The sequence below is a fragment of the Pipistrellus hanaki genome, assembly GCF_964339955.1.
Source record: "Pipistrellus hanaki genome assembly, chromosome: 6".
Classification (NCBI taxonomy): Eukaryota; Metazoa; Chordata; class Mammalia; order Chiroptera; family Vespertilionidae; genus Pipistrellus; species Pipistrellus hanaki.
Genome location: NC_140508.1, coordinates 82858358 through 82884632, shown reverse-complemented (window position 1 = coordinate 82884632; position 26275 = coordinate 82858358). Strand labels below are relative to the sequence as shown.

General features: G+C 52.4%; 1 protein-coding gene across 1 annotated transcript; it reads left to right on the top strand.

Annotated features, from left to right (window-relative positions):
• Nucleotides 1-22665: 22665 nt before the first annotated feature.
• Nucleotides 22666-25949, top strand: MAFB (MAF bZIP transcription factor B). The gene has a single exon (XM_084888396.1). It carries the CDS (start codon nucleotides 23078-23080, stop codon nucleotides 24059-24061), a length of 984 nt encoding a protein of 327 aa, XP_084744522.1. The 5' UTR covers nucleotides 22666-23077; the 3' UTR covers nucleotides 24062-25949.
• Nucleotides 25950-26275: the final 326 nt, after the last annotated feature.

Sequence of the window (26275 nt, the reverse complement as noted above, 5' to 3'; positions counted from 1 at the left end):
TCTCCAGTGCCTTTGCCCTCCAGGACTCCCCTGACCCGTTACCTGCCCAGAGAGTGAGAGGTGAGATTTAGGAGAAATTGATCTATTGCACTTTCTGGTTTTGACGAGGCAACATGCAATGCTAGTCACTTACGTTAAAAAAAACCTGTTAGTTCCGAAGGGGCGAGAGGAACAGAGTATCCCCTCTCCCGCTTGACAATAAAAGAAGAAGGAAGGCACATTGGAGGGAGGGAAGGCTCGCGTTTTGCTCACTCCAAGGCAAGGGCGTGCTTTCTAACAAAGAAAGCTCCCGGTTAGCAAAGTCACTAATTAGCACGGAGCAGCTCATTAGAATTTAAAGCAGTTTTACTGCCTATCATAGCTCGGCTCTCTTGAAATGCCCCGAGTTTCCAAAGCAAAGCAACGTATCGATTCAATTGACTCAGCATGAAATGCGTCTCATTTGTGCCGACCCATACAGAGGTGGTTTCTCTCTCGGCTTTCCTGGCAGAGGGGCTTCCCAGGTGCCAGGGGCGTGGGCCGGGGACAGCGCCCTGCCTGCCTGGCTGCCCGTCACTGTGCAGAGACCTGTTCTGATCCATGGAGGGGAAGCCCGCCCTGGACCGAGTTTGCTCCTGACGCTTTATAAATCGCGCTGATTGCTTCCGTCAATGCCGCGTCCACGCGGGCTGCACATCGTTTGGGGCTTGATAAAGAGACGGAGAGGCAGCTTCTCAGCATGTTTATTTTTAATAGACATAAAAAATGAAAACGAAAGTGTTCTCACTCCTCCGAACCCTCGTTGATAGAGAACTACCGAGAGTACAGCAGTGTGATGTCCAGTCGGGGAAACTGGAGCAGGAGGTGCTGTCTTTGCTGTTAACGGAAATATCCTTGCAAATGGGGAGGGTGTCTTCAGAGCCGAGACACGCTGGGCTCCAGAAAGCTCCACGGTTTCGTTCCGGGATGGGAAGTGGCCGGTGCTCGGGCATCCACTGCTTCAGGGCTGTGCGTCCCAGTTCCTGCTCTGCTTTGTGGGTACCGTAACCCCATCTATTCCTACCTCTTCTTTTGGAAGTGCAGTGCCGCGAGCTGTGGTCGTGTCTTCTGAGGCGCAGCCCTGGAAATCAAACGCCATCCTGTTGCTACACCCGTGCCTAACAGAAACCAACTCCTCCCGGCAGCTTTACTGCAAGTGGAGGGACACCGAGATGATTGTAAAGTAGTCACAGCAGATGTGACAAAGGGCTAATGTTCTTCACGTAAAAACATTGTTATTAAGATTCTAAGAGAAGAAATGAATTTACAAAAGAAGGAATTCGGAGAGCTCATCTTTATTGAACATTTACTCCGTAGCAGGTGTAATTTACATGGGACCTCTCATTCGTGTTTTACAAAGGCCCTATGAGGTAGTGTTAATACGCTCGCCCATTATTCAGAGAAGGAAAGGGGAGCTTTGAAACATACATATTGTAAGTGGGGACCCAGGGTTCAAAACCAGGCAACTTGATCTACATGTCTTCTTTTTTAAAATCATCACTTGAGGAATAAGGGTGTTTTTTCCATTGCTTTTTAAAGTGAGTGGAAGGGAGGGGAGAGGGTGAGAGAGAGAAAGAAACATCGAATGGTTGCCTCCTGCTTGCACCCTGACTGGGGCTAGGAATTGAACTTGCAACCCAGGTATGTGCCCTTGACCGGGAATTGAACCCGTGACCCTTTGGTCCGTGGGCCAACACTCTTAACCACTGAGCAGACCGACCAGGGCTCTACATGTGTTCTTAACTGCTCTGCAGCAGCCCCACGAATTCACAGGTTTCATCAGGCAATAAAGTTGAAAAAAGTTCATGTTCACTAGTAAACACAACATGTTCATTCAAAACAGAGAACATTTTCACTTATCAAAAATTAACAGAGAATTTTTAGAATGTTAATATTCAATGCTGGCAAGGATGGGTTGAAACAGATATCTTCAGATATGAATTGCAATTTGACAGTCTCTAGCAAGAGTCTTAAAAACGTGCGAGTCATTTGACCCAGTAATGCTATCATAAATCATTTAGCCCAAAGAAATAAAAATGTAGGCAAAGCTGGAGGCACAGGTCTGCCCTAGAGCATTGGAAACTGGCTAAATGCCCCACATTAGAGGAATGGTTAAGTAATTATGGCCTATCCGTTCAACGAGATCGGGCAAACAACGAAAATGACATCAGGGTTTCCTAACGGCATAAGGGAATGTTGATGATGAGTCAAAAATAAAGCAAGGTAGAAAACTGCATGGGTGATGTTAATCGGGTAAGATACGGGTAGAAATAAGAAGGGAAGAAAACGCAGCATGTGAGCCAGTTCTCTGTGTAATGAGATTCTGTGTGGTCATATCGTTTTGTTTCAAAGTCTTTTCCAATTTATTTTTTTTGTAGTAAACATGCTTTTCTTATAAGTTGCGGTTGTAGGACATCCTTTATGACTTTTGAAAGTCAGCTTAACTTAAATCTCATATCTAATGGGGGTGAATCGCTGGACCCCAGCTCCAAAGAAACTTAAGACTCTGGGTGTATTGCTCCCTGCATAGACCTGGGGTACCTACAAGCAGCACTGTGTGTCTTCATCTCTCTGCATCTCCCCATCATCTGTAACCTGCCCACTAAGGGGGTTATTGCAGGGGGCAAATGTGTGTAAGGGTTTAGGACAATGCTGGCACAGTGTGGGCACTCGCTAAACATAAATAATAGCTACCCTGTTTTCCCGAAAATAAGATAGTGTCTTATATTAATTTTTCTCCCAAAGTTGCGCTAGGTCTTATTTTCAGGGGATGTCTTATCTTTCCACGCACTAGGTCTTATTTTCGGAGGATGTCTTATTTTCGAGGAAATACGGTAGTACATTAATGGTAAGGCTGTTGTTTTGTTAGTAGGAAGGGAGGGCTGAGCATCGGGCAGGCATCTAGAAGTGTGTACAGTCTGGCTTGTCCTAAGATAGTCCCTGCCATTCCAGCCCTAGATCTTGGCTTCTGATGCTGCCCAAGACTTTAGTCAGCTGTGCACAGGCTAAGGGGTTGTTCCTGGGTGTGCCATGGGCCTAAATGCTGACCCTCATTCAACCCCCTACTCCTGGGTACTTTCTTAGGGCTGGGCACTATGTTGAACCTTTTCACATAAGGATTTTCTCCCCTACAACTTTGAGAAGCAGATTTCTTAGCTTCTTTGCTTTATTGGTCGGACTTGAAGTCACTCTCTTGGGTCTCAAAGCCAGTTAAGTGGCAAGGCTGGCATTTGAACCTATGTTGATCTGGTTCTGGAGATGTTTGAAAATAACGGCAGTACTGGCTGGGAACATAGGCTCTGGAGGTTTTTACTTTCTGTGTGGCCTCAAGCAAGTCATGATGGTGCCTAATCTTCCGTTTGCTCATCTGTAAGATGGGACAGTAATATATCTCACTTAGTCCAAGAAGCCAATAATTGCACCATTATTTTATGTCATGCTAAGGAAAATAGAATTATAGCTAATTAAACTGTAAGGCTTTCTTACTCCTTATACTTTTAATTTTATACTTATGGAAATAATTCTTATGTGTGTGTGTATATATATTATATATATCATAAGGCATTTATAGATAAATATGAAGGAAAATCAAAGTGAAATAATGAGTTTGAGATATTCCTGAAACTTTTTCATATTCAGAGATTGACTCAGGATTCTTGGTGTCCTTGTTTTTCTACATATTAGCATCTTCTGTAACATTGCAAACATTAGTAATAGCACTTCTTTTTTATATATATTTTATTGATTTTTTTACAGAGAGGAAGAGAGAGGGATAGAGAGTTAGAAACATCCATCAGCTGCCTCCTGCACACCCCCCACCAGGGATGTGCCCGCAACCGAGGTACATGCCCTTGGCCGGAATCGAACCTGGGACCTTTCAGTCCGCAGGCTGACGCTCTATCCACTGAGCCAAACCGGTTTCGGCACATTAGTAATAGCACTTCTTTAATGACCACTCCTCTCTTTTCCTTGGGATCTTAAGCTGCAGATACCCATGTAAAGACTTTATTTTATTTTATTTTTTAAAAAAATTTATTGATTTTTTACAGAGAGGAAGGGAGAGGGATTGAGAGTTAGAAACATTGATGAGAGAGAGACATCAATCAGCTGCCTCCTGCACACCCCCTACTGGGATGTGCCCGCAACCAAGGTACATGCCCTTGACCGGAATTGAACCTGGGACCTTTCAGTCTGCAGGCCGACACTCTATCCACTGAGCCAAACCAGTTTATTTTTAGAGAGAGAGAGAAGGGAGTGCAAAAGAGAAACATTGACGTGCAAGTGAAACATTGATCAGTTGCCTCCTGCATGCTTCCTACTGGGGAGTTGAGCTTGTAACCTGGGTATGTGCCCTGACTGGGCATTGAACCAGCAACTTTTCTGTGCACTGGATGACACTCAACTAACTGAGCCATGCCAGCCAGCGCCCATTCTGCACATTCTGATGTGTGTTCTCAGATATGACAGTGACATCAAGACTGCTGTCAGGCTGACAGGGATTCTAAAAAGCATCTCAGGTTTAGAGGTGTTAAAATGGGAAAAAGACAATGCACATTTCAGGATCAGTGAATGCTGTAGCTACCTGACAGGGTTGTTAGGAGGATTAAGTGAGTTTGTGTTTGTAAAGGGCTTAACCACAGGAATGGGCACGGAGTATGTACTCAGTGTCATCATCATCATTGCTATTATATTCTGTTCTCAAAGAACTATTGCATGGATGTGTGATTCCCTCCACTCTCCCTCCAGCCGTGCAGTGCTGATGGACATCTGTGTGCCTGTGCTTGGAGAAAGCCTGTCCCATTTCCCTTTCTTTCTCTGCCTGCTTTCTGATTCTGCCTCTCCTTCCTGTCCCTTTTCCCTCTCCTCCTCCTTCTTCTTCCTGCCTCTCCTTTCCGTCTCCTCCCCAGCTCCTCTGCAAATAAATGGTCCTGTCACTCCAGATCTCTTGAAGGTTTAGAGTGAAAGGAAGTGTCTTTTTGAAAAGCTTGTTCTGTCTGACATTCCTGCCCAGTGCAAAGGCCTCCTCTCTTTTCTGCTCAAAGGTCCGCTCATTTGGTTAATGAGTTACAGGACTGCCACTGGGGCTGATCACTCCACACACAGCAGAGGCGGCTGGGCTGGGCTGTGCCTCCAGAGGATGGGAGGAGGGGGAGGAGGAGGAGGAGGATGGGAGGAGGGAGAGGCTGGGAGGAGGAAGAGGAGGGGAGGAGGCTGGTGGCAGGCTGGGAGGGGTGTGTCGGTCCTGCCTCTGTGGCCATAGGCAGACTGACTGAGGGCCTGCCTAAAAAGAAACCATTTATTCTCAATTAGGATTCTTTAAAAAGAAGTTCACAGCTTTTATGATGAGCCTTGTACACGCATTTAATGACATTACAGCATTCGATTATGTGCATTAAGAAGAGGTCTGAGAGCTCCCTGGTGTCCTCAGTTTTAGTGTGTTTTAACTGCCTACAATGAAAAGAACAGGACAAAAAATGAGCCGTGGCAGCATCTTCATAAATTTTGAGCTATAATTGATGTGCCTTCGCTGGCACTCTGAATGGTCCGGTCAGGTGGGCACAAGGAAGAGGAAGCAGGAAGTTTCTGATTGTTTATGGGCCTGGGCACCAAAGGAAAGCAAAGCCAGCCATCCCAGAACACTCTCTCTCGCAGGCATCCAAGTCAGGCATGAGCACAGGCGGGAACGGGACCTCTGTCAGTCCTGACAGTTGAGGGTCCACTTTGTGTCCAGCACCGTGCTAGGCTCTTCTACACACAGTGCCGTGTTCAATCGCAGAGGGAGGTGTTATTAGCCCCATTTTCCAGATGAGGAAACTGAACCGCAGCAAAGGAAGGTGGCAGCAGGGCTCCACGTTTGCCGATATCAGAGCCATTACCTAAAAGCAAGTCTTTTTGAGTCAGAACCTTTGCACAGCCATCGGGTACGGAGCTCAGAGTGGCTCACCTCGGGGGAATCGTTACATGGAGAAGGAGGAGGGGATAGTTGCTGAGGCCAAGGACGCCAAAGCCTTCTGGGAGAAGCTACTTCCTCCTGCTCTCTGGTCCCCAGCCCCTTGGAGGCAGGCATCGCAGTAGAAACAGAAACAGAACAGAAAAAGCCACTTGAAATGAACTGTGCCCAGACAGGCCGCCATGGTGGCGTGATTGATACTGGAGCATGTAGGTGTAATGAAACTGATGCCGGCTTCTCTGCACCTGTGATTTATTGAGGACAAATTTAAGATGAGAAAGGGCCCCATACCAGGAGCTGCATCTTCCCCTCCAAGGGAGGGTGGTCATCCATCACCAGCCATTGCAAGGGCCCATTGCAAGCGGCTCATCAGATGAGCCAATAGTCTCTTTGTTGGGGTTCCTAACAAGTGTTGGATCAGCAAAAGTCTATTTATGCTGGTGGACCTTTCAGGACCAATTTGTAGTGGGTCACTGATTCTGCTGGGGTATTATCTTCTTTACTACTCGGGCCAGTTGGGAAACGCGGCAAAGATTAATGGTTTTGGCTGCTGACTTGCTGCCGCAATCTACTGCTTCTGGACCAAAGATTAAGTTTTTTTGTGTTTCACCAGAAAGGGCCCACCTTGTGTACGAGACACGCTCTTTGATTTACTGACTTGCTTATGGGGAGAGGAGTCGTGGAAATGTACTGGTCGTGGTGAGGATTTGGCAGATGGCCGTGAGGCCTGGCAGCCACGCTCTCCACCGTAAGGCCCTGGGCAGGTGCCACGGGGTGGGTTCTGGGGCCCAGGGGAGCTCTTCCGGAGCTCACAGGACAGCAAGATGCTCTCTGGCCCCGAGGAGCTGACTCTTGAGTTCAGAGAGGCAGGCGGGGCCCTGAACATTATTGTTTAGAACTACATTACTAAACAAAATTAGTCATGGCCTTTCCTTATCCTTTGGAAAAGCTATACACGTTCCTTCAATGCATTTTGGAAAAAATTAAAGCAGCAAATAAAACCACGTATAAGCCAACTGCATAGGGATGTGACTGTGAATATTTCTGGTTCACATTTTCATCCAGGAGGTTTGCTATGCATGTTATTTTATGCGATTAAAATCATACTGAGTTATGTGGCCTTTTTGTTTGTTTGTTTGTTTGTTTTGTTTTTTTTTGTTTTTTTTTTGTTATATGGGTTTGTAGTCTGCTTTTTACAATGAACATTATACTCTAAGCATTTCCCCATCTCTACATCATTTGATAAATCATTTTTTTTTTCTTTCTCAAGTTGGGTTAGCTGCAGTGCTGGTGGCCCATTCTTGAATTCAGCAAACACGTGCTGTGTGCCTTTTCGGCCAGATCCAGTGCTAGGATCCCAGCACTGAGTCGGACATGGTGGTCCCTAGTGGAGGGACTGGGATCATTCACAGGAGCTTCTTCCCCCATATCTCTCATGATGGCCAGGAAGCCATAGAGATGGGAGGCAGGGCACTGCCACTCACAACCCCTAGCAAGTGCCTGTAGGATTGCAGCTCCAGAGGAGGAGTGAGCACCTGCTTCTGCAGGAGAGAAGGCTGCTGTTGGTTTAGATACTCCAGCTTGATGTGTGTTTTTAGGGTAAATTGGGAACTGGGAGCACAGTCTTACTGAATGGGCAATAGTGGCTCAGTCTTGGAAAACTGTAGCCTCCAAGGGACCAGCCACTCCCAGGACCTGCCAGGGAGAAAGTAAGATATGACAAAAAAAAAAAGGATAGCCTTTGCCTGGCCAGTGTGTCTCAGTGGTTGAGTTTTGACCTATGAACCAGGAGGTCATGGTTTGATTCCCAGTGGGGATACATGCCCAGGTTGTGGGCTCGATCCATGGTGGGGAGTGTGTAGGAGGCAGCTGTTCAATGATTTTCTTTCATTATTGATGTTTCTCTCTCCCTCTCTCTTCCTCTCTGACATCAATAAAAATATATATTGTTTTTTAAAAAAGAGTATTGACTTTGATCAAAGTCGAAGGGACCTGAGTTGGATTCTCCTAGCTGGTGACCCTGAACAAGTCATCTTTTGGCGCTTCGTTTTCCTTGTCTGAGAAATGGGGCTCGTAGCCATCTGCTCCCGGCTTTGTGGGAAGTCACATGTGAAGAGCTGGTGCTCAGCCTGTGCCAGTCCTGTTCCGGGCCCATTTTCCGGATTCTGTGCTGACTCAAATAGATGGATGGGCTCTAATTGTTCCAATAACACGTGTGAGTTTCACAGGGCCTATCCTTGGGAGCCTTTGTCTCAGGGCCATAAATCACTGGGCGACTGTCCCCATGGTTGGCTGGGACTTCCTTCCCCTGGCTGGGCTGGCTGAAGGAGGGTGGGGCTGAGCCGGGCACAGGCCTGCTTTTCAACGTGGGTCTTAAAATCTCTAATTGGGAGTCTTCCTTACTCAGCGATTCCACTGATTCCCTTTGTAGTTGCCTCTTCTCTGCTCCAGGGCAGGCTCCCTCCCTTCCTCTCCATCCTGCTTCCAGATTCCCAATTCTTTCACTAAGAAGCGCATTTTCACTAGACAACATGTCCACAAACTTTCCCAATACTTGTCTTGATAACTTGCAGGAGCATTTGTCAGCTGGCCAAAGCCCACGTCTCTACATGATGAGTTCTGTGTATGGGAGGGGACATTTTCCTTGGTTCAAGAGCAGCAGTTGTCCAACTTACAGAGTCTTCGAGAGTCTCCTTGCTCCCTCCCTCTGCTCTAGCATCCCTCCTGGTCTTACCCTTCCCGACAGTCCCTGCTGCCCCAGCAGGCTCCTTCCTGCCTCAGCACATTTGCTCTTGCTGTTCTCTGAGCCCGGATGCCCTTCCCTGGGCTTTTTACGTGGCTGTCTCCTCATCATTCAAGTCTCAGCTTAAATGCTACAGAGTATTTTCCTGACCATCCTTCTCCCCATACTAAGTCATGTCCCCACCTGTCAAACTCCCCAGCGGCACCCAGTTGACTTCATTCCTCAGACTTTTCATGGTTTATGAAGGTATATTTGTGTGATGGGAGATCGATCAAGTCGAATCCCTTCCCTACTCCTGACTCTCAGCACCATTAGGACAGAGGTGATTACTTTTGGTGGCTGGCACATTGGAGGCTCTCAGCAAATAGGTGTGTTGATCGAACAAACGCATGGATGGAAGGAAGGATGGGAGGATGGAAGAAGTATAGAGTGACTGAGGGAGTGGATGAATGAATGAGCCAAGTGAATGAATGAACTGTAAGGTGAGTTAGTAAATGAATGAGTGTGCAAAAACTTGCTTTCCCTCAGGTGGCCTGAGAATGGGTAAGAGACATGCCACTTTTTGATGGCCGAGGGGTTGGAGGTCTGGTTTCCATGGGGCCAAACCTTGTTCGCAACCAGTGTTTCTGAAACTGTACTTGTAACTCTTCCTACCTAGCAATCTGCCTCCATCTTCTGCCCCTCAATTTTTTAAAACTTTTTACTATGAAAAATTTCAGACTTAAAATTAGAGAATCTCAATAAGCCTTTGGGCACTTCTTATTCCACCCCCTCTCTAGATATTTAAAATAAATCCCAGACATAATCTCATTTCATGCATAAATATCTTAGGGGGGGTACTGCTGATAGAGAAGGACTTTTAAAATGTTAAAATAGTCCTGGCTGAGTGGCGCAATTAATTGGAGTGTGGTCCCATACAACCAAAGGTTGTGGGTTCCACCTCCAATCAGGGTGCCTATAGAGGCAACCAATCAATGTCTGTCTCTCTCTCTCTCTCTCTCTCTCTCTCTCTCTCTCTCTCTCTTTCTCTCTTCTCCTCTCCTCTCCCCTCTCTCTAAAAATCAATAAACATATTATCGGGTGAGGGTAAAAAAACAATGACATAAAAACATAAGCATAATACTATAATCATACCTAACCAAAAAAGTCCAGTTTCTTTACTATCTAATATTTGGTTCATGTTTAAACATTCCCATTGTCTCAAAAATATCTTTTTACATTTAGGTTGTTCAAAATAGGCCACCAACATTGCTGTTGGTTGATATGTCTCTTAAGTTTCTTTTAATTTATAATAACAGTCCCCCCCTCTTTCTCCCCACATTTTAAAATGTCATTTCTCCCTTTTTAAAATGCCATTTGTTTTTGATGAATCTGGGTCATTTATCCTGCAGACCGTTTCACGTTCTGGCTGATTGCCTCCTTGTGGTGTCATCTAATGTGTCCCTCTGTCCCCCGTGTTTCCTGGAAACCAGCAGTCCGATCCAGAGGCCTGATCAGTCACCTTCGATTTCTGGCCAGAAGCCTTTGTGGAGGGTGTGCGCGCACCTGGCTGCATCACATCCTAACGTCTAATCGCCTCTCCTCTGACGACGTTAGGATTGATCAGCGGCTCGCCCTGCCCTTCCTAATGAACTCCCTACTCCCTTCTCTGTTTCCATTGCTGTAAGAACTTGTTTTGCAAAACAAGTCAGTTGAGAACATTGATCTTATCGAACAGCCAGGTCTGGTGGAAAAGGCGCTGATTTAAAGCGCTGGGCCCAGATCAGAGATCTCATTTCTCTGCATCTCAGTTTCCTCGTGTGATGGGGCTAATAATATTTGGTCGTCAACACACAACACTAAGTGCGTAGTGTGGATTAGCTCACTTAATCTTCCCAACGGTCCTGTGAGGTAAATGTGCTGTTAGCCTCTTTACACGTGTGAGGGAGAAGAGACACAGAGTGGCTGGGCAGCTTGCCCAAGGACGACGGCACGGCTCGTATGTGAACCCAGGGAGTTGGACTCCAGAGCCTCTGTTCTAACACACACCAGGTCAGCGGGAAGTCCCCTGCTTTCTTCCCTGCTAGAGGCTGTCGAATCACTGCAGGGAGTGGGCACCTGTTAGTTCTGCACTAAAGGTGCGGGTGGAGTAAGGCAGCCCCCAGTGGCCAAAAAGGGTTTGTTCTTTAAGCTTTACAAAGTCATAATTTCTGCCTTTTACTGCTGTGAGATGTGCTGGAATCAGCGTGACAAACTCACTTACGAGAGAGAGGAATCTGGGGATGTAAGGTCCCAGTCTCATTTGGGTGGGGTTTGATCTTCCCAGAAAAAGCACTTCCAAAGCCCAGAGATGTTGAATGACTTGACCAAGATCACACATCAATGTACCACTAAGCTAGGGTTAGAACTCAGGTTCTCTCAAGCTTTGGGCTATTGTGTCTATATCCCTAGATCCTTCCATGCTCAGGTAAAGGGGACCATCCTTCTACCCACCCACCCCCAAACCCCAAAGTCATGTTCATTTTGGGAAGAATTCCTAGGGGATGAAAATGGACAAGCATGCCTGCCAAAGTCCTTGTAGCCTTTTAGGGTTTGCCTGGCATATCACAGACATCCTCTTCTTGGTTACCATGTTAGTACAGACCTGCTAACCTCACCCTTCTAAAGGGATTCTGGGACCTGGTCTTTGCTTCCCTTGGCCTCAATCTTAAAGCAAATAAGGCTGCAGTACTAGGTTTTGAACCCAGCTCTTCTGACTTCAAGTTCAGAAGGGCTAGAAGCAATGCCAGCACATTTGCCCTGACTGTAGCCCAGTTTCTAGATAAGGGGAGTGAGGCTCGGAGAGGGGCATCCACTCAGTGAGCTCACACAGCTTCAGAGGCTACAGCGTGGGCCTGGCTGTTCCTTCTGCGACTGGGGAGGCTCACACTGGGGGGACTGGTGAGCTCAGGGGGTCAGGGCTGGTGGCTGGGGGACCTTCTGAATCGAGGGAACCAGCCCACTGTCTGTGGGTCCCATTTGTCTGATGACAAAGTACAAAACAATAATTGGAGGTGGCGTTGGGTTCCCTGAGTGGGATCTGGCACCGATGCTGGTGGCTCCGTTGGCGCCTCGGGCCCCGGGCATTCGCTAATGGACTGTGGCTGATCCCAGGGCTGATTGGCAGCCATCCCCAAGGTCCTCGGGGGAAACGTGGAAATTGTGGCCTCCAGCCTGGAGACGCTGTCCCTTCTGGGAGGCACAAGATGGGGGCTTCTAGTTGGCCTCAGGCAGGAGTGCCTCGAGCCCGTGGGGTGAGGGGAGAGGAACTGTGCCCCCCACAACCACAGATATGGAACATGAGGTGAGCCCTCCAGGCTGTGAGAAACAGACAGCTGTCCAATCACTGGCTCCTCACTTCTTCTCCCTCCCGCCTCCCGCCCTGCTCCTTGGGGCTGGCTGGTGTGAGAGTCTTCACCCCTGCCAGGGTGATAGTGGGGCCAATGAGAGCACTCCCAGGTATTCCCAAATACCACATGGGGAGGGGTATGATACCAAAATAAGCCAGGCCGCCGTCACTCCCAGGATAGAGGAGTGAGCAATTAACCCAGGCACGACACAGGCAGAGGCACAGAGCACGAGCGCGCAGGGAACAGCACAGGGGAACGGAAAGGCAGAGTGTGAGGGAGGTGAGGATAGACGAACAGGCCTTGAAAGCAGTGTAAACATTTCAGACTTGACTGGTGGCGATAGGGAGGGCAGAAGAGAGGCTTGTGGGATCTGCCCAGAGTGGCGGGTCTTTCTTAAGTGCCTTAGGCAGAGCCAAAGGCAAATACACAACTGAAGTGTCTGACCTTTTCCTAGGGCACCCAATATTTATGCATTTTGCTCATCACCCAAATTTTATTCATTTACCCAAAGAGTGTGAAAAAGGCACTTTAGGAAACTGCTATAAATCCAGTGCAAGTCACCATGGTAACCTGATTAGCAGCTAAATTAAGTTCATGATTAAGAAGAAATAAATAAAAATAACTCTCTTCCTTGGCTGGGACTACCCACTGGGCCACTGACAGCTGAGCAGATGCTGGCTGAGGCCTTGGAAAGCCTGGGCCTGGCCCCAGCGGAGATGCTGGGGCTGGGAAGGGAGGCGCTGATTGGCTCAGAGAAAGCAGCAGCCCAGCCTGGTGTTAACACTGCCTGGGGCCCCTGGTGGCCGGGCTGGGGAGTGCAGGCTATGCTTCGGAAGGCCAAAGCTCTTGTTTTCACAAGGGAGCCAGGCTCTCCAAGGGTATCTTCTTGATGTCCTGGACCAGCCTTCATTTGTTCAAGTATCCCTCCTAGTATGGCCACCCCTTCAGAGCCAGGCACCATATGCTGGGTGCTAGGGACCCCAACGTGACTCAGATCTAGTTTGGGCCTAGTGGTGGAAACAGATGTAATAGATACTTCTGGGCACAGTGTGATAAACGCACTGGTGGAGGTCAGCATAAGGTGCTATGGAAACATGGATCAGCCAGGGGGGCTTCCTGGAGGAGGTGATGCCTGAGAAAAGGACAAGTGTTGGCTGCTGGAGACGGCCTACTTCAGGTGGGCTTTCTGTTTGGACCTGCCTGGCAGGCTCTGGGTGCCCCACAGCCAGCCTGGAATGGGCTGGTATCAGCCCCGATGAGGCCTGAGGGGTCTTCTTGAAATCTGTGCTGTCAATCATAGGGATCAGCAGCAAGAGAGACGGGTGCAAAGAGAGAAATGAGTCTCCCACTTAGCCATTCCAGAGCAGTCCCGTGCAGGGAATAGAGTCAAACAGGCATCAATGCCACTGTCTGTCACCTGCTAGCGGGGGCCCCTGGCAAGTGACTTAATCATTGGAGCCTCAGCCTCCCTGTCTGTAGAAGGCGGGTGAAGATAATGCCTCCTGTCTTGCAAGGTGACCTTGGAGGACTTAGTAGCTGATGTAAGCTAAATGAGGCTCAGTCCCTCACAGGTAGAGCATGCTCCGTGAGGTGCTTGCTGCTGTTCATTTCGCTACCTGGGGGAAGTGTGCCATGACTGGGCGAGAGAAGGAGGGTGTGATGGCCCTGGAAATTTACCCTTAAGCCATGACTGATCTCGGGGGTGGGAGGGGGTGCTAGTGCAGGCCCATCCCTCCAAAATTCGGGGCTCCCAACAGGTGCTTGAATCTTCCCTGGGACAGCGCTGTAGTCTGAGTCTTCCATCCCATCCCCTTCCTCCTCCCTCTCCTCTCAGAGATGTCGGGCCTGCACTGTGGTCTCCTTGCCTCCTCCTGCTCCCTCCTCCTTTATCCTTCCTGGGTGCTTCCCCAATGAGCCTCTTGCGTGCTTAAGCTCGTTCTGGCATTTGCTTCTCGGAAGACCCAGAGTGACACAGAGGGAGGAGTCCCAGAGGTTGTGGCAGTGGAGGTCTAAATGAGACCCAGCAGTCATCACACAGGGGCCTAGAGGTGGGAGGTCAAGGCCTGCAAAACTCCAGTCTCTCCCCACGTCCTGTCTCCAAGCGTGTGTGCCCCATGTACATGTGTGTACGCGGGTTCGCAGCCCCTGTGCATGCTTCCGTCACTGCATGGCCACAGTGTAGTGAAAAAATCTGTTTCCAACACGAGAAGATGAGCTTCTCAGTTTGTTCCCAGCTCTTAGCTCTGCAGATGGACACTCAGTCAAATTACCTGAGTGCTACTGGGATCTGCAGCTATCTTAATTTTTTCTTTGAGCCAGTTTTGTTTTCATTTCACGGTATTTTGAATTGCATCGCATTAGGTTACTTAAGCTTTTTTAGTCCTTTGTTTTTATGACAGAGACATATACACAACGGTGTGTAAATCTTTACACCCTTTAGCCTGCCCCCCACCCCAGCTCTCCACCAGCCCCTTTCTAAAAAGGAACTGGGAGTGTCAGCTCGGCTGGACTGGATGAATCTTCCTTGGGTCCTCTCCTCCTGTCCTCCCACCTCCGCTTCCCTCCGCCCCCGTCTCTCCCTCCCAGCTCGCTCGGCAAGATCGGGGAAGCTGTAAACCCAGCCCTTACATCAAAAGGGAACTTGAAAAATACTTGGAGCAAAAACTGCTAACTGTGCATCCTTGCTCCGTGCTGCTCTGATATTAAATCAGGAAATGGCACTGAACAGCCGCTCCAAACACAGAAACAGGGGTTGTCAACACAGAAACCAAAAGCAATCTCTAACGGGCAGAGGTGAAAGGGACCTGGCACGAGGCCGGGGTGGGGGGCTGAGACCCAGGACCGGATTCCTCAGCCTGGCTTGTCTGTGCCGCGTTTCCAGCATCCAGAACGGAGCCGGGCTCACAGTCCCTGGTGCTGAGTGTCCCTTGTCTCCGCAAGAGGCAAAAGAGAACTAAGCATGTCACGCAAAGGCCTTTGGGATGCTCCTTCTCACGCCTACAGATACTTATTGAGCACCTATTATGTGCTTGACGGTGAACCAAAAAAGATACCCCTGTCCATGTGGAGATGACCTAGTTCTCAAGACAAGAGTCCCACTCTTTGGCACGGCATCCGAGGCCCTTCAAGTGTTGGCTCCTGCTGAAGCCTGCGGCTCTCTGAAATAGCTCCCCAAGAGCCTGAGATGGTGCCTTTGTCTGGGCTGGGCTTATGGCTGCGTCTTCCCACACTTCTCTGCCTGACAAACTTCTGCTCAGCCTTCAAAGTCTTAGTTAAGTGTCATTTCTGCTGGTCAGCCTTATCAGCCAAGGCAAAGAACCTTATCACTCCTCGTGCCCCCCCACCCCCCAAAGAACTAAGGGCTCACTTGCTGGGGACCTGCCAACATGGTGGATGCATCGTCCTCACACCGCCTCTCCCATGGCAGTGGGAAAGTTTGCAGCATCCTGGAGGGGAGGACGGAAGCCAGGCCCATCCCTGTGCCCTCCTTTCCCAGTACTGGCCACAGAATGGACATAAATAGATGTGCAAAGGCGTTACCTGATAAAACCCCTTGTGTGGCTGTAGGTCACCTTCATATATTTTGGATGGGAAATTAAATAGAGACAATCTGCTTAGATGCTCATTGGACAGTATTAACATTACAAATGTGTTCATCTTTTCATCCAGGGATTCCATTTCTTTCTGTCTATTCCAGAGAAATACTTGCACACATGCAAAAAAGAGCATGTAAAAAACCCTTCGCCACAGCATTGTTTGCAATAGTGAAAGATTGAGAATGGCTTAAATGTCCATAAATACAAGACAGAGTAAAAAACTACAGCACATCCACTGGATGAATTGCCATGCATTAGTTAAAAAGAAAGAAGCCGAGCTGGATGTATTGACACCGAAGTTGCTGAGTAAAAATAAAAAGCAAGCTGTAGCTCTAGACATAGATGTTAAAACCACATTGTTGCATTTTTTTTTTTTACAATGATAAAGGAGGCTTATATAATTCATTTTTTTAAAAGAAGAAAGGGAAGAAAGAGATTGAGTGACCACGGCAGCTCCTGGCTGAAATGAACCTGGCTCGGGGCATAGCCAAACTGCATTATCCCCTTCATCAGCCCCAGGCAGCCGGTCCCAGCGGTGGGACGGTGTCACCCACTTCCCCAGTACTCAGCAGCTTACTCCCCGAGCAGTGAGGAGCATATGGCAGGAAGCTGGACCCCTAGGACCCTGAAGAGCATCCAGATAGAGGAGACAGAAAGACAGGAGGCCGGTGGGACAGGATCACCCAGTCCTGATTTACTCTGAGCTCATCTTTGGTCTGAGGAGGATGGAGAGGTTCGGGAATGATTGCTAAGGAAGGGAGAAGAGAGAGCTGGAGGGCATGTAGGAAAGGCTGGAGGGTTCTAAGATATTGTGCTACAAGGAAGCATCACTGTTAACTTCATCCATTCATTCACTCATTCATTCATTCTTCCACCACTGTAATTGAGTTCCTCCTGGTGTGGGCATGGCTTGGCACTGGGGACACAGAGACAATTCCATCACAGTGCCTTCCTCTAGGAGCTCCTGGTTGCGTCCCATCTAGTTTCTCAAAGTGTGTTTCTTGGACCTCAAAAGCCAGAATTACCTAGGGGGCTTATTAAAATGCAAATTCCTTGGTTTTAACACGTCAGATTGTGGCTCAGGAATTTGCATTTGCAATACATTTTTTCAAGGGGGAAACATTTGGACCAGCTGACCAAAGCGTTTCCTCGACCTTCCCTGTGTCATCTCACATGGCCGCTCTGAAACGTGCGGTCTACCTTGATCCAGCTTGGGAGAGGAGACAGATGTCCGTGCAAATCCTGCCACGTGATTCCAGGGTGTGTGATTTCCCGGGACCTGGTGCCCTGCTCTCTGCCTCCATTTCCTGGTGCATCCCAGTCCCTCTCTCAGGACTGCACAGAGCCACAGACCACCTCCTTGAGACCAAGAGACTGACTGGTTCTAGGCAGCGGGGATGGTATGTGCCAAGCCTTGGGGAAGAACACGGCGCCGGCTGTGGAAGAACTTACAGGGGACAGTGTGTGTGGAGCATTGGGTGGGGGACGCAGTGGAAGATGAGGTGCGTAGGTTGGCAGGAGCAGATCACTCAGGACCTGAAAGTCCTGCTAAGGAGTTCGGCTCTTTGTCCAAGTATCTGAGGAATTTGTAGTGAAGCCGGGGAGCCGGGCATAAAGGTAGAATGATCAAGTTCATGTAACATGAACACTGGCTGCTTTGCCCTATGGAGAGGAGAAGAGGCCGAGCCAAAGCCCCTGTAGTTATCTAAGCAAACATGGGGGTGGCCTGGCTGAGGGTGAAGGCAATGGATGGAGAGACGGGGATCTTGAGGTTGAGGGATAGACTAGTGATGGAGGTGAAGGCCTCAGCCCTGGGGAGCAGTGATGGGGTTTCAGAGTCTCTAACACTGGCCCTGGGGTCCTGGGGAGGTAATGGTGGGAAGGGAGCCCTGCTGGTCATCCCTCACTGGCTTCAAATAGCAGTGACCTTCTCATCAGCATTGAGCATCTCATATTTATTATAAGAGATGAGTGAATGGGGGCTGAAGGTCAAAACCAGGCCAGTGGCAGAACCAACGATCAAGGCTGAGATCTGAGATAAAGGGTAAAGGATAGAAAGAGAGGATCACAAATTCTTTCTCTCCTTTGCCTTGCCTCCTGCCTTGGTTTCTCTCTCACCCTCCAGCCCCGGGGTCAGGGAAGAGGAGAGAGAATGAGGGGAAGCCCAGGAGGCTTGGCTGCCTTGGACAAGAAGGCAGGCTCATCACTGCCCTTATCTCTGAGCCCTGAGCGGACACTTGGCACTTGGCAGAGGCTCACTGTGCCCTGAGCAGAACAGCCATGTCTGTGGAGAGTTGGGAACCCTGACCCAGACAGCAGCTGGGGATCCTGCCGACACCTGGGAACTCAGAATACCACCCGGTCCAGATAGAGATCACCAGCCCCGTAGTATTCAGAGCCCTGGACTCAGGGCCAGAAGCTCCAGCTCATGGCCACCCTGTAACCAAAAAGGTTATTTATTTCACGTCTCAGAGCCTCCTTCCCCGCGTAAGACAGGGACAGTCCCACGCATTCCAAGGGCAAACGTAAAGACTGGGTTCATTGATAAAACTCTGAGGACATTGTTATACATCTGTATTTACCTACCTGCCTACCTGTCTTCATAGAATAAGGATAATAATAGTTGCTACCTATTAGAGTTGGGAGAATTCAGGGGGGAAAAAATGAAGGATAAATGCTTTGCTAGTCCCTATACCTCTGGGAATGATTTTTATTATAAAATGTCCCCTCTGTATGGGAGGCAGCACTGCCCAATAGGGATAGAATGTAAGCCAATGTATGCAATTTAAAAATGTCTTGTGTTCACATTAAAATGAAGTAAAAAGAAGCAGGTGCAATAGTTGCAGTCATAGATTCCCACTCCAAGCTCCAAGGATATCTGTGAGCGTGTCCTGGTATGTGTGAGCTGGAGGCCTCCCCTCCCCCAGCAGCGAGCCAGAAGAGGGTTCTGCAGTGAGGTAACTGGAGCTCCTCCTGGACGCAGAAGCCCAAGAATACCTTCTTAAAAAAATTTTCTTTATTGATTATGGTATCACACAATTGTCCTCAACCCCCCATCCCCTTTTTGAAACTGTCCTCAACCCCCCAAAATTGTCCTCAACCCCCCATCCCCTTTTTGGGTTGACTTTAATGGCCTTTGTGTGGGCAGGGAGCCGGTGGAAGGGATGGCTGCCTTTGGGAAAGAGGAAGAGGAAGAGAGAAAAATCCTGCCGCCCTTGCAGACCACAGATCTTGGAAAGCTCAGATATAGTGGGAGTCACAGAATCACCCCACCCCCACTTGGCCTGGGGAAGAGGCAGAGACCTCAAGGCTCTGTGGAGAGGACAGGGGGTCCCACCGCTGGGTGGTGCAAAGGCAAGTAGGTGGGCCCCGGGGGTCCCCTGACTCAGGCTCTTCTCCGGTTGGACACCTTGGAACCCCTGGCCAGCCGGATAGTCCAACCTTGCAACCCATCAGGTGCAGAGGCCCCGAGTTGTGGGTTCTGTGATTCAAAGCTTTCCGTGTGCCCTGTGTCATCCCCCCACAAACACACCCCTTCCCCAGTTCTCCCACCACACACGTGCACGCAGACGCCCACTCCCACACCAAATACCCGCAGCCCTCGGGGAAAGGAGGGTCAGGAGGAGCGCCTCAGGGCTGAACCGCCTTCGGGAGCGAGAGCGCAGTGCTGGCCTGGAGCTGTGGAGTTGCCAGGGAGTGCGAGCATCAGGAGGCGCCTCTCTCGGGTTAGCCAGTTGGCTTTGCCAGGGTGCCCAGAGCTTCGGAAACCTGGAACCTCTGGCAGTGGGTCCTTTGCCCCCAGGAGGAATAACTTCCCTGTCTACCCCCACCCTAGCGTCTGAAGCCTCGTGGGGACTCAGCCTCCCTGTCACCAGCAGTAGCTCAGAGTGCCCAGGTGGTGCGCCAGGATGCCTGGAGAGGGGCGCCCTTTAGGGTCAGAGCTTCACATTGGGGTTTGGGGGACTAGAGATGACAGAATTTTCCGCAGAGGGCTCTGGACACCACTGCTCCTCCGCGGCTTCCCTCCAAAGGGGGCCTGGGAGTGCGTGCACCCCTCCTGCGTCTCCCAGCCTCCACTGGGCTTTTCCTGGGGACTCTCCGCGCCTCCCACTATCCCTCCTCTTTCCCGCACCCCACCCCACCTCGCTTGTCTTTAGGAATGGGGTGTAGTCTTTGGGTACAGCTGTATACCCACTGATGGGGAGCGAAGCACGCTGCTCCCCTTAGGCAGGCCCTGGGCACAGGGAGGTGGCCTGAAGGTTTGGGGTGAGCTCGGGGACCCAGCAGCAGAGCCCAGCCGGAGCCTCAGTGAGGGAGGCAAGATGGTGAGGTGAGATCCAGTGCCCGCAGCAGCTTGCACTCCCCGAGCAAAGAGCAAACTGCAGTCTCTGCCACCGGTTTCCAGCAGTTTTTGGTGGAGGTGTTGGGGGTGGGGTGGGCGAGGAGGGTCTGGGAGAGCGACCAGGACACAGATTTGGGGGTAGGGGGTGGACCTAGGGATGGACTGGGATACCTCAGTCAGAGCGCAGGGTACAGGACTGACTGCACATATAGGGACAAAGCCCGGGTTCTAGACCAGCCCTGGGAAGGCGCAGGACGCCTGCGGAAAGCGGAACGTTCGGAACTGCAGAGCCTGGACAGAGGAACCCCTAGGGCCTTGATGGCCGCACTCTGAGATGGGGAGGATCAGGGAGGATCAGGGCGGATCCTCCATGGGAGGATCAGGGCGACCCAGGGACAAGGCACAGGCACGGACTGGCTTTGCCTCCGCGGTGCACACACAAGTCCGGTGCTCTCCCAGCCGGGAAGGAGGGCGCTCCGGGCTGGGGTTCAGTGGCTCGGAGAGCCCAGTGCGTTTGTCTAGCCCTGGCGCCTGGAGACGGAGCCATCCGCTGCACAGACCGAGACGGCCAGCCCAGGATGGCCTCGAAAAGTCCCCCCACAGAGCCGTGGGTCCGAGTGTGCCGTCCCTGTGTGCAAACGCGACGGGGACCGACCGGGAAGGCGCTTGTTCCGATCGCCCACCTTCGGGCAGGGGCGGGCAGCGGCGTGGCCCAGCCCCAGCCTAACGGTTTCCGCGGGGAGCGGGGAGCGCGCTCGCAGAGGGCTGAAGATGGTCTCTTACCGCTTTCACAGTTGTCCTGGCCGAACCCAACCTTTCAGTTCCAGTCTTAGTTAAAAGATACTCATTTCATTTAAAACAGGCAGTCTAAGACCACATCCCACCTCCGCCTCCCTTGGGGGCGCAAGATAATAGTTTTCAGGTTAATGGAAGGTAAATAGTTTATCTATAACGCTAAAAAAAATAAAAAAAAATCGGGGTGCATCCACATCGGGATGCCCACCAGACGGTAAGCTCTGCGTTGGCTGGTCCAGCCGGGCAGCGGCTGGGACACACTCACCCGGCGCGCGGCTCCTGCCTTCGCTGTGCGCACTCAACGCTGGAGCGCAGGAGGCGACGCGGGAGGCGGGTCGGGTCTCTCCCGGTACAGCGAATTTAAGGTTCTTCCGGTTTTTGAGCCCGGGCTGGGTGGGGTCTTGGGAAGAACCTCGATTTCAGGCCACCCTGGACCCCGGTAGGAAGGGTACACGGTGCCCGAGACCTGTGTGTATGCCTAGTGCGGTGCGCGCCCGGCTTCCCGTCTGCGCGCCCGGAGTTTTCTTCGGACAACCCCGAGCCCCTCGCTGCGGCGTGTACGCTTTCCGCCACCGGCTTCACCCGGCCTAGGACCTTCCCGCGCTGGGAACGGACCATCGGCACCCTCCCCTGCACCCTGCACCCACCCGTCTCTAGAGCCGGGCGCAGTTTCATGGGGGGGAGGAGGGATGATCAGCGGGGAACTGCGGCTGAGTCCGAAATCCGGATTCGACGACCTTTGCATAACTTTAGGGGAAACCGTCCAGGGCTCCGGTGCACACTTAGCCTCTTTTCTGGGCCGGTTCGGGTCGGGCAGCTCAGGAGGACTCAGTTGGGTCCCAGGCGTCGTTCGAGCTTCCCGGCTGCGGGCCAGGCGACTCCGCGCGCCTTTGCGCACCACGGCCACTTGGGGTCGCACTTTATGCCCGTTTGAGCCTCTCGGCGGCCAGCTGACGCTGGGGATCTGCTTAATCGTTACAAAACGTTCAAACAAAAACAGGCTGGTTCCCCAGCAGCCGAGAGCCGCACGGAGCATGGGAGGGAGCATCGGAGCATCGTCCAGGTCCGGGCTGAGCCCCGTGCCTCCGGAAGCTCGGGGTTCCGTGCGTCGGGCTGCGAAAAGATGTCCAGCGCTGTTTGTGCGATTCCCTCCCCGCGTCCTCCATCTGGTGCATTTGCGGGAGGGGTGGGCGCCGTGAGCGCTGGGGCCGGTGGAGTTCTATCTCAGGGTTAGGCCGGCGCACCCAGGAGGAGGGGCACGGCCCCTGGTTGGCTCGAGGAGGGTCTCTTGGAGGCTGAGAGTTGGATTTGAACACAACAACTCTTGGAAACCCAACTCGCCCCTCCACACACAAATACGCGCCGCCCTGCAGACACGCGCTGCGCACACACGGCCCGCAACGCGTAGGACACGGCGCGGCCCCCACGGGGCGGGGGCGCTTGGGAACAAAGGACCCGAGCGAGCGGTGTTGTCCCGGCGCTCGTTCTGAGACTCCTTGGGGGTGACACGGACCGGGGGGAGGGGGTGGGGAAACCAGAGGGAAAAGAGAAGCGCCCGCGAAGTGGAGGAAGCGGCTGCTCGGCCTGGAGGAGGAATGCGCGCACCAAAAGCGAGAGGGCAGGGCGGGGGGCCGGGGCTGGCGGGGGTGGGGGGCTGGGCCCTGGCCCGCGGTCCTGCTTGGCTCGGGCGCTGGGCTCGGCCTCCTCCCCCGCGGCCCGGGCCTCCAGTCAGCTGACGCGGGGGGCGGGGGAGCTGTCAGGCGCGCCCCGCCCTGCGCCGCGGGCCGCGGGGGCCGCGCAGCCATTGGCCGGCGCGCCGGGCCGCCCGGGCCCCCGCTCTCCGGTGACATCCGGAGGCGATAAAAGGGAACGGCGGCGCCAGGCTCGGCACAGCTGCACCGCCGGGCTGTGAGCGGCTGCAATTGGGAACCCAGGACCGAGAGAGCTCGGGAGCGAGCGGCAGTCGCTGGCCCCGCGCCTCCCCTCCGCACAGCGGCGCGCCCCGCTCGCTCCGCTGCCCCTCCCCGCGCGCCCCGGCCCCGGCTCCGGCACCGCCACGGTCCCGGGCGCAGGGAGGGCGCAGGCGGCTCCGGGACTCTCCGGCGGCGCGCCACCGCGGCTCCAGACAAAGGCTTGGCCGGCGGCCCCGGCCCGCGGCGCCCTCGGCTCCCCGCTCCCCGGGCTCGCCGCTCTTCCCCGCTCCCGGCTCGGCGCGCCCCGGCCGGCCGCAAAGTTTCCCCGCGGCGGCTGCGCCTCGCGTCGGCGATGGCCGCGGAGCTGAGCATGGGGCCCGAGCTGCCCACCAGCCCGCTGGCCATGGAGTACGTCAACGACTTCGACCTGCTCAAGTTCGATGTGAAGAAGGAGCCGCTGGGACGCGCCGAGCGCCCCGGCCGGCCCTGCACGCGCCTGCAGCCCGCCGGCTCGGTGTCGTCCACCCCGCTCAGCACGCCCTGCAGCTCGGTGCCCTCGTCGCCCAGCTTCAGCCCCACCGAGCAGAAGACCCACCTGGAGGATCTGTACTGGATGGCGAGCACCTACCAGCAGATGAACCCCGAGGCGCTCAACCTGACGCCCGAGGACGCGGTGGAGGCGCTCATCGGCGCGCACCCCGTGCCGCAGCCCTTGCAGAGCTTCGACGGCTTCCGTGGCGCGCACCACCACCACCACCACCACCACCACCCCCCGCACCCGCACCACGGGTACCCGGGCGCCGCCGGCGTGACCCACGAGGAGCTGGGCCCGCACGCCCACCAGCACCATCACCATCATCACCAAGCGTCGCCGCCGCCGTCCAGCGCCGCCAGCCCCGCGCAGCAGCTGCCCACCGGCCACCCCGGGCCCGGGCCGCACGCGGCGGCCGCGGCGGGGACGGGGTCCGGGGGCGGCAGCAGCGTGGAGGACCGCTTCTCCGACGACCAGCTCGTGTCCATGTCGGTGCGCGAGCTGAACCGCCACCTGCGGGGCTTCACCAAGGACGAGGTGATCCGCCTGAAGCAGAAGCGGCGGACCCTGAAGAACCGGGGCTACGCCCAGTCGTGCAGGTACAAACGCGTCCAGCAGAAGCACCACCTGGAGAACGAGAAGACGCAGCTCATTCAGCAGGTGGAGCAGCTTAAGCAGGAGGTGTCCCGGCTGGCCCGCGAGAGAGACGCCTACAAGGTCAAGTGCGAGAAACTCGCCAACTCCGGCTTCAGGGAGGCGGGCTCCACCAGCGACAGCCCCTCCTCTCCCGAGTTCTTTCTGTGAGTCTTGGCCATCCCGGCCCCCTGCCTGCCCTTGCCCTGGCCCGGACTCCCCGTGTCCCCAGTTCCCAGCCCCAGACTCCCCCTGGACCCTGTCCCTGCCACGGCCCCAGCCTTGATCTGTTTGACTCCAGGGAGAGGAGCAAGGGCGCGCGGGACGCGGGCGACGGGAGGGCGCGCGGGCAGGCTGGGGACCTTGGCCTTGGCGAGATCGGTGCGCGCCAGCGCCGCCTCCCAGCCTGGAGCGGGGCCAGAGAGAGCCCAGGGGGTGGGAAGTCCCGCAGCAACTTTTCTTCAGGCTGGAGGGCGACGAGGCATGGTCCTGAGGAGTCTCCAAGGACGCATGGCTTTCTGAACTTGGTGCGTTAAGCCGGGGCGCTCGCTACCTCACCGCCGGGAGGAGAGCTGCGAGGAGAGAGGGACCCTGGCGACCTGGCAGGCGCGAGGCGAGGAAGGACAGACAGACGGACCTGTCCGCCCAGGTCCGGAGAATCCTGGCTCTCAGCCCCCGAGAGACGCGGGCCTCGGTTAGAACATTCTGCGCGCGCAAAAAAAAAAAATCATCAGTTTTATTGCCTGCTCGATTATATAGAAAAAAATACGAAAATCTGCATTAAAAATATTAATCCTGCATGCTGGACATGTATGGTAATAATTTCTATTTTGTAACATTTTCTTGTTTAACGTTAGCATGTTGTTGATCATGGTCATAACCCCCTTGTTTCTTTGAGTGAGAAGGGAACGCAGTTTGGGAACTCTGGTGGCTGCTTGCTTGCCGGGGTCAGTCCCGGCTGTCGGCTTGTAAATACCCGCCTGCCAAACCGCTCGGAGACCCTGGCGGCAAACCGAGTGTCGTCTTTGTTTGGGTTTATTATGATGGTATTTTTTGTAAGTAAAAAAGAAAAAAAAAGTTGTGGGCATTGTGCATCAGAAAACAACTTTCTTGGGCACTTTTGGAAGTGACTTGTTTTGTCCGCTCCCCCCGCCTGCACTGGGTCCTCTTTTTCCTTCCGCTTTAGTTTTCAATGTTGTTGGTTTTTGAGAGAAAAAGAGGACTGGGGTTCCAGAACCCCGGTACCAGGGCAGGGCAGCTGCAGAGTTTCAAACCCCAAAGGCCAGGAAGCTCCTTGCTTCCACTTTTGTATTTTATGGCTAAACGGACACCCCTACCATGAAGGGAAGGAAAACATCTTGTTTCTTTTTTTCATTGCAATCAGAACCACCCTGGGGTCCCTCCACCACCCTCCAGGCTGATACTAATTGCCCGAGCTGTGCCCCTAAGGTGACCGGCTCCCCCAGCTCGGACACTGCCCAATGGTGACCTGCACTTGTGTTAAACCAAGGTCCACACTCAGAAAGTACTGGAAACCCAAACACTGGCAAGTCATTTTGCAACTTTCACATGTTAAGTGTGTTTCTTTCCCTGCTTTTGAGCCATCAGGCGAGTTATTGGTGGTGTCCCCTCTCCCCCCTTCAGTTGTATAGTAGTTATAGGGAAGATCTGGGTGTTTTTCTTTATTATTACATTTTTTTCCTGCAGGTCAGTAAAAGGATTTACGTTGCACTGACAAAAATACCAAAACGAACGTGTGTGTTTTTTTGTTCCCATTTGAAACCGCTGGCGCTGCTGGCCGGATGCATTTCTGAGTTTGTATTAGTTGATAAATTAACAGTTAATAACAAGATTGTATGAACCGCATGGTGCTTGCAGTTTTAAATATTGTGGATATTCGTCCCTGCATCAGAAACGAGCTTCGGTTTTTACGGATTCAACTGTGTTGAAATCAAATCTGCCGCAACAGAAATTGTTTTTATTTCATGTAAAATAAGGGATCAATTTCAAACCCTGCTTATGATATGAAAATATTAAAACCTAGTCTATTGTAGTTTTATTCAGACTGGTTTCTGTTTTTTGGTTATTAAAATGGTTTCCTATTTTGCTTATTAAAAGCACGGAAATGGTGTTTATTTAGAGGACTCACTCCGTGTTCGCCTGACTTTGACTTTCTTCTCTTGCCTCTTCAAGCGTCGCACCAACTTCGAAGGCACTCTCAATGCCCCTGGCTGATGGAGAAACAGACCAAGTGCAGGCAAATCTCTCCCTGGAGTGAGTGAGTGAGTGAGTGTGTGTGTGTATTTGTGTGCATGGCTTCAAACATGTTTTTTTTTGCTTCTCACCCTAGCTATAGACCCCACCTCAGTCAGGAGCCGATTTGTG